Here is a 7,941-nt window from a genome sequence, read left to right as displayed (position 1 = left end):
ATTCCTGATCTATGGTATATACTTGGAAAAATGTCTCATTTCTAAGAACTCGGTGTTTATCGACAAACCATATCTATCCGATACCTATGGTTGTTCTTTTTGTATTTAACTTTTTACTATGTAGTTGATCGATATACAAGGATCATGATAGGTAATTGATCAGGATTCAAGTATTTCCTTCTTCTATGAATCGGGAATGTCGGGCATTACTGGTGTCTTTATGGTATGTTTCCTATTAGCTCTGAAGCCAACTCTGAATGACCTTATTTGAATGATTGTTAATATCACTGAAATTGACACCCATTCAGAGTGAAGTTCTGTGAAACTCAGATTTGCTCACAAGGTCATTTCAGAAAGAGTCTTAAGATAAAATTTCCTGGAAAAACCAGCAGTTGGCATATGTAATGCACTAGACCCAAAAGCAAAAAAAGAAAAGACAAATGGAGAAATAGGGAAAGGAAAATACCCATAGAACAGCATACCTTGTAGTAGGATCTGTTTGAGAACATGTTCCTGGCATATGAGAAGATTTTAGAAGAAACAAAATGAGAAAGGAATAGGAGGAGAAATCAGGAGAGACTTGGAGAAGAAGCAGTAGATCATGAAGAATTTGGGAGGAGTTTGAATCAGAGGAGTCATGACATATGGTAGCACTGGTATGCGACCAAATCAACCACACGTCCTAAACCCACTAAAACACAGGAGGACATCTGTGGGGGGAACTTGCTCAGAAAAAGAGAAGCTGTGAAAGTTCCAGACTTTGGATGGAATACCTAGCAAAAGGCTTTCCAAATTTATGTTATAGCACAAGATAGTCCTTTAATCTGCTCATAAGTGTAGTTGTACATTCCAACCAATCCATGCAATTGAATAATGATAATTTGTGAAACAATTCCTGATTTCTTTTTGACTCAATGATTTGACTGTGATGCAAATACCTGTGCAGTACCATCTGAAGGCTGCTTTTGGTTTTGACAAGAATCAATCTTGAAATTCTGATGATGGTTGGAATTGGTTCGATTGTGTCTCAGGTACGTAGAGTCTACTATGGAGCTTAAATTTTCCATTTGTTTCCCTTTTTGAAGTATTGTGATGTTTTTCGCTTATGCCAGATTTCTCTCTCTAAATCCTCTGCTTGTGTGCAAAAAAATATTCGGTTTTGTGGTTTGCTTCCAGATGTTGGTGCTTCCAGTAATCAATCCATTGGTTGGAGAGAAGGTGATATTGTGCATGGGTTTACTTGCTTCAATAGCTTATGTAAGTCACCTTCTAATGTTTTTTTTTTTCAATCCGCCCTGCTCAAATACACCCCCCAACAAAATTAAAAAAAAAAAAAAAAAAAAACACCAACGGTGATTTTGGCCGTGCAGGCATTATTTGACGGCCTTGCTTGGGCAGCATGGGCATGTATGAACTTGATGAATTTGTTATTTAGTTCTATATATCATGAAGGCAAATTTTCTATGAAAAAACTAAGTAGGTTTGCAGGCACTCTTCTAGTCTCAATGATTTTGGACGTATCAGTATGTGTGTGTATACACATTTCCTTACATATTAAGTTTTGGTACAATTTAAGTTTGAATATATTTTGAAAACCTTCAATGCTCTTAAGAGTTTCATGTGCATGCAGCAAAATAGGACGTCGTTTCTTTTTTTCAAAGATTCAATGGTCAGAACAATCATCATTGATATTCATCTTTCTTTTAAAGTTCGATTCGGCCTTTATGAGATTGAGTCAGCCAACTAGGCCATTATGGCAAAGAAAGCAAAAGATATAACTTCTTAGTTTGGTTCATGAATTTCAATTCTGGATACATTTCACTAGCTAGTAGTAATAATGCAGCACTGCCACAATGCAGGTGCCATATCTGAGTGCCTCATTTAAAGTTATTGTTGTCCTTGTATGACTTGCTGTAAGTATTGAAAGTCAATTATTTTCATAATAGTACTTGATATAATATTTGATTTCTTTTATTTTTTTTTCAATTCACCATTCAATTCAAACAGTATTTCCATTTTGCTCATCAAAATCTTAATATGCAGACTTATGCTATCATTTCCAAAGCATCAAGTTCAACCAATCAGATTTGAAACATACCTATGATCCTATTACCTTGCCGTCCATATATATGGGTATATTTCCCATTAATTGGTATTTCCACCAAAAAGCATCTTTCATAAATTGGGATAGGCTACTGAAACTTGTGATAGAAGGAGTAGTGCTATTTTTCTAAAAAGTGTCACATTTGGTCTAGAAGATCCCGTTTTATACTCTAACCCTGAGGGGTAGCTCAGCTGGTCCGACTTTGGATTTGCTCCCTAATGATCACCAGTTCGAGCCCCCTTAGAGCTACTGGAAGTTTACCTGATCATTAACTTCAGGGTTCCATGAGATTAGTTAAGGTGCGCGCAAGCTGGTCCGGTCATCAACAGTTATAAAAAAAAAAAAAATTCCCGTTTTATACTTTGTTAAACAAGTTTTGAACTCAATCGTAAAAAATGAGTCAGACACCTCAACCTGGTGTCAGTGAAAATCAAATTAAGCATGACTTATGGGTGAGTTTTGTGTTTACAGTAGGGTACACCTAGAAAATCGATGATTAGTCCCATTTTTTTCCCTTTTTCTTAGTAATTTTTGTATGATATATCATGAAGTTATTTATTGATTCAAATGCAGTCAACATTTCATTATAAAAACTAATGTGCCTTTATCCATTGGTGGCAACAACCCCATTGCTTTGCATCCTCGATTGTTTTTACAGGGGAAAGCACAAGGATTTATTGCTGGTGTGGAATCAATAGAAAGTCTGTTATTAGCACTTGAGAATCTGTGACGGCACGTGAAGGAAACACGTTTATATTTTTTCAGCCACAAAAGTCAAATTAGAAAGATCTAATAGTGGTGATTTCAGTGATTCGGCATGTATGGCGAGAAAATTTGCCAAAGGGGTGGCACGTGCGGACCATGTGCAGTTTTGAGTGGTGCTTGAGGACCACGCGTAGTGATTTTCACAAAACCGTCACTATCCTCCAAAAAAATTATAGCCTAGGAGGTTCCTTGTGTTGCGCATCTCTCGAGAATTGTTGAAAAACTACAGATCTATCTTTTTCAACCTTGAATAAAATAAAATAATTTCAGAAAAGAAAACTATATTGATAGACAAAGTGAGTTAGATGGAGAAAGGAGGGAATGTGAGAGAATGAGGAAGAAGCCGATGCCTCATTCTCTTCCGGAGAATATCATAGCTAGAGGCTTTTTACGAGACAGAAAATTTGTCTTTTTCAAAAAGAGTTTTGAATTCGCAAATATTCTCTTATCTTTTAAAGAATTGATTTAATCTTAAGATGAAAAAAAATGTGATATAAATCGATTAGAAATTTTGAATGCTAAATAGGGAGAAAATTAATTCAATTATTTTTCATGTTTCTAATTTTTTTTAAAGAATATAAGAAAATACTACTATGCCGCTAATTTCTACCGCTAGTTTCAACAGTTGAGTTTTTTATTTTATTTTTTATTTTTTTTACTTAATGATTAAGTAAATATGTTTTTAATAATATTTTGAATATTTTTATTTTTTAAAATATATTTAAATGTGTTAAAAAAATACATAAAAAAAAAAAACTCATACTAAATCCACTAGCAGGAGCTCACAGCGTAGGAGTAGGACCGCCTAAAAATAAAATAAAATAAAAAAATAGTAAATAGTAAATAATTGGTTGAACCGTTGAACCCGATGTGAACCCACCCGAAGCCAACCTACCCGAATTTAAAGGACTCGAACACCGCCGATTCGCCATTTACCCGACAAGTTTCGAGCGCCTAGAAATATCAGCAAGACGGGCAGAGTCTACAGAGATAAAAAGGCAGAAAAGCCGATTGCCTTACCAATAAACCATAACAGCGGCCATGGAAGTTCTCTCGCCCTCAGCCGCAACCATAACACCTCATATATTCCAAAGAAAAGCCCACAAAAGCCAACCCCAAAATCCCACTGCAAACATCAAATTTCCCAATCCGCCGAACAGAAGAAACCACCTTCATCTCTCTTTTTCTTCTTCTTCTTTCATTTCTTTTATATGTTTCTCTTCCACACCAAGTGCGACTTTAACTTCAACTACAAAGACATTTCTGACTCCCAGTGACAACCACCACTGGATGGTGCTCATGGAGGCTCCTCCACAAGGGGTCAATTCCAAACCAGAAGTTATTAACTATTACGTTAATACCTTAGCAAGAGTATTGGGCAGGTGGGTATGTTTCGTTTTAATTTTCAGATAAAAATGTTTGCTTTTGGTCTGAATTATGCTTTGGTTGTGGTTTGAGCAGGGAGAAGGATGCTCAGATGTGTATATATCATGCTTCTTGTGATTCCCCCTTCGGCTTCTGCTGTGACATTGACGAAGATACTTCCCGCGAGCTCGCCCGTAAGTTTCTGTTCTTTTACGCTTTCTTTGATATGATTCTAGTTTGCAGCAGAATGAATCATCTGGTTGTGATTCAATTCTGCACCATATTGGTCCTTCAGATTTTATGTTTGGGGAGAAGTTGTGAAAGACGTTTTCATTGCTACTTATGTGCGGCGAATGTCCTGTAGGTCTACCTGAGGTTTTATCGGTTAGGCCCGACCCGGATTATAGTGCTGTTAAAAAGACATACAGCTCACTAACAGGAAGTACTCGGTTGTTTCCTGTGGCGAGTACCAATCACTGGCTTGTTCGGATGGACAAGCCGGGGGTTGGAGTTGTTACAAAGGCACAAATGGTTGATTATTATGCTCAAGCACTGACCAAGGTGTTGGGGAAGTAAGAAAACAAGATTTTGAGTGTTTGTTTTCCTGTTCCATTTTGTTGTAACGTTTCGAACATAACATCAATTTGATATTCTTCCTTTGATCACCTAGTTTTTCTTAACCCTGAAAATGGAATGTAATTTTGTAGTGAGAAGGATGCTCAAATGTGTATATATCACGTTTCTTGGCTGTCAAACTTTGGGTTCTGTTGTGAGCTTGATGATGAAAGTGCAAGGGAACTAGCTGGTTAGTGTATTCATTTATTTATTTATTTTTATCACAATTTCCATTTTGATGCATTTCGAAGGTTGAGGACAAATGCTTCCAAATGTGCAGGTATACCAGGTGTATTATCTGTACTGCCAGATAAAAATTTTGAGTCAGAGAATAAGGATTATGGAGGTTTGTCCCCTTGTGTGGTAAAAATACATCCACTTCCATATAATATCTATTTCTGATTGTTATTTCAATGCAGGTATCATATCCTCTATGTCTTTACTAGCTTCGAACTTAACTTATCTGTTTGAGCGTGGTTGTATATGGTGATATCTTGACCTTTGAGATATATTAAATAAGGAAAATGCTCTATATACTTATAATTTTACTTACATAACTATACGTGCTGATATGTCAGCTACTAAAAATGCTGAAAATTTTAAAATTCGAAATTTGAAATTCAAATTAAAAAAAAAAAACTCATAAAATGAGGCCGTTACTCGGTACGTATAATATTGTGCATAAAATGGTGCGTACTTGTAGCACTACTTATTAAATAATTTAGATATAAAACATAGCCAGATTTGAAAGTTATATGATGTTGGGGGTAAGAAAGAGGTGAGTGTAGCCAATCCGATAATTGTCTTGCTAGCTAAGCTGCTGGAAGTCTTGGAGATGTATTGAGGAAGAGAGATGTTCAATGTCTTTGCAAGGGAAGCTGATTTTGAAAATAATAACTTAATTATTGCCATATTACCGGGTGCTAGAGTGTTCATGGATTCATATTTTATCATGGTTTTGTTAGTTTGCTTAAGTATGATTTAATCCCTTTGGAGAGGATCTCCAATTTGAAGTGGAAGATGACATTACTCTTTAATCTTATCTCAGAGGAAACTTTGCAATTGATTATTTAATAACTGAGATTATATAGCATTTATTTGTTGTACTTAAGCTATTGAAGTAATAAATCTTGCTTTTTTTATTAGGAAGCCAATTTGCAATGAATAATTTGTCATTCCACCATTACCAATACATAACAAAAAAGAATAGTCTGTAATTTAGATTTGATCTAAAGTTGACCACTGCCAGATGTTTCCATTGTAGAGTAAACAAGGTTTATTTTGCAGGAAATTTACAGAGTTCTATGGCTGAGGCAGATTCTTCAGAAGCAAGTCAAACATCCCCTATAAAAACAAAGAAACTATTTATTACCGGTATGTTGCAGCTTGGACTTGACTTATGGATTCTTTGCTTGTAAGAGTGATTCAAGAAGCAAAAGACCTCTTATTAATTTATTGAGCATACATGCTTCTTTTTGAATATTTTTTTGTTGAAGTATGCCTTTCTGAGTTTAAATTATGACTTAAATCTCGCAAAATAGCTTCAAATACAATAAGGTTTCCCATTATGGAAGCATTTATTCGTTTCTATTCATGAGATAAAAAAAAATTTCTTATGCACCAGTAACTTCATTTCTCCCTCTTTTCTTGTTCGATCGCTAACGACATTGCTTGGCAATCTCTTTCAATAAACAGGCCTGTCATTCTATACATCTGAGAAAACCTTACGAACAGCATTTGAAGGCTTTGGCGAGCTTGTTGAAGGTAGGTTGCAATTTTGTGCTCATAAAATCAGCATTTCAATTCCTTGGATCGGTATGCTTATACTGGTGTAATGCTTTCTCAACAGTAAAAATTATAATGGACAGAATTTCTAAAAGGTCCAAAGGTTATGCATTCATAGAGTACACTACAGAGGAAGCTGCTAGTACAGCACTCAAAGAGATGAATGGCAAGGTTAGTTCGCTGGCATCTTCCCCCCTCCGCTTTTCTTATATATATTTATACATACATATATATTTTTTTCATTTGAATCTTCCTTGTATTTCTCGTGTTTAATACCCAAAAATGGTTTGGTTTCACATCAGTTTTGGTTCATAATTATAGATAAAACCATTTAAAAAACTCTCAATAATAGAAAGGCTGTCTTTTGGTTGCTGGTCCTTGCAGATCATTAATGGCTGGATGATTGTTGTTGATGTTGCCAAGACCAATCCACCGAGATACAGCAGGAGCCGTCCAAGATAGGAATAATCCCACAGATAGAGACAGAGAGACAGACGGCCCTCAAAAGTTTCAGGCTATTGCCCTCAAAGTGTTGGACTATCCTGCAAACCAGCCGCCACCTAAGAAATCTTCTTTCGAGTAAAGCACTAGTGGTGCATGTTACGGAATGCAGCCTCTCTCTCTCTCTCTCTCTCTCTCTCTGCCACATCCACATGAAACTAGTTTTTATAGAATGCATCGAACAATTTCTTTTTGCATTGAAATTGATGGAAGGACTTCCATCAATCCCGGGCCATAGTTACTCCGTATTAGCACCATAATTATACAGTGGATCAATTACGTTAATTAACATTTTATTTTCCTGTCGAAGATGCCTGTCCCATAGGTTGAAGTGATCATATCTCTAAGAATGGGGAACTGAATCCATACGAAGAAGGTGACTGGAACACGAGCCAAACAAATAAGAGGAATTGCAATATGTAATTGCTCATGTAGGATGATTAAAAGAGCACGGGAAAAGGTTATCATCATGGTCGCAATAGAGCAAAAGAGGATGAAAATGTCTATTATCATCTACCTCGGCAAATATTCAAGAAAATCATCTTCTGAATTACGAGATGTAAGGATTCTAAAAAACATCAAGATTGAAGTTGAGGACAAAAAAAGGACAAGGGGCATCAGATATCATAAAGACCCTGAACAATTTTTTGTTGAAGGACTTTGGCAAGCCCGTATTTTCGTTGTTATCATCCGGAAGAGTAAAGACGGCTGCAAACATAATCGTAACAATGAGAGCACCCACCATCATACATGACTACGCTGTGTTCTTCATCCATTTCTCTCCCATGTTTTCGTGGTTCTTCGTG

At 36.1% G+C, this 7,941-nt stretch overlaps 1 protein-coding gene and 1 long non-coding RNA gene across 3 annotated transcripts; both read left to right on the top strand.

Moving 5' to 3' along the window:
- Positions 1 to 988: 988 nt before the first annotated feature.
- On the top strand, positions 989 to 1,405 carry LOC108992484. The gene is made up of 3 exons (XR_001996332.2): positions 989 to 1,031; positions 1,177 to 1,257; positions 1,371 to 1,405. It is a non-coding gene; the product is annotated as an uncharacterized LOC108992484 (long non-coding RNA).
- A 2,394-nt stretch (positions 1,406 to 3,799) lies between these two features.
- Positions 3,800 to 7,444, top strand: LOC108992482 (organelle RRM domain-containing protein 1, chloroplastic-like). Of its 2 annotated transcripts, none has more exons than XM_018967067.2 (9): positions 3,800 to 4,251; positions 4,331 to 4,428; positions 4,599 to 4,806; positions 4,942 to 5,039; positions 5,130 to 5,195; positions 6,137 to 6,223; positions 6,545 to 6,613; positions 6,699 to 6,805; positions 7,019 to 7,444. In XM_018967067.2, the coding sequence occupies exons 1-9, from the start codon at positions 3,911 to 3,913 to the stop codon at positions 7,094 to 7,096; spliced, it is 1,152 nt and encodes a 383-aa protein (XP_018822612.1). In that variant the 5' UTR covers positions 3,800 to 3,910; the 3' UTR covers positions 7,097 to 7,444. The 2 variants fall into 2 exon arrangements, 1 of the variants encoding a protein (XP_018822612.1); XR_001996331.2 differs by having other exon boundaries at positions 3,816 to 4,251; positions 6,718 to 6,805.
- Positions 7,445 to 7,941: the final 497 nt, after the last annotated feature.

The sequence above is a fragment of the Juglans regia genome, chromosome 5 (genome assembly GCF_001411555.2).
Source record: "Juglans regia cultivar Chandler chromosome 5, Walnut 2.0, whole genome shotgun sequence".
Classification (NCBI taxonomy): domain Eukaryota; kingdom Viridiplantae; phylum Streptophyta; class Magnoliopsida; order Fagales; family Juglandaceae; genus Juglans; species Juglans regia.
The sequence above is the reverse complement of the archived record's forward strand: the minus strand, read 5'-3'. Positions and strand labels throughout refer to the sequence as shown.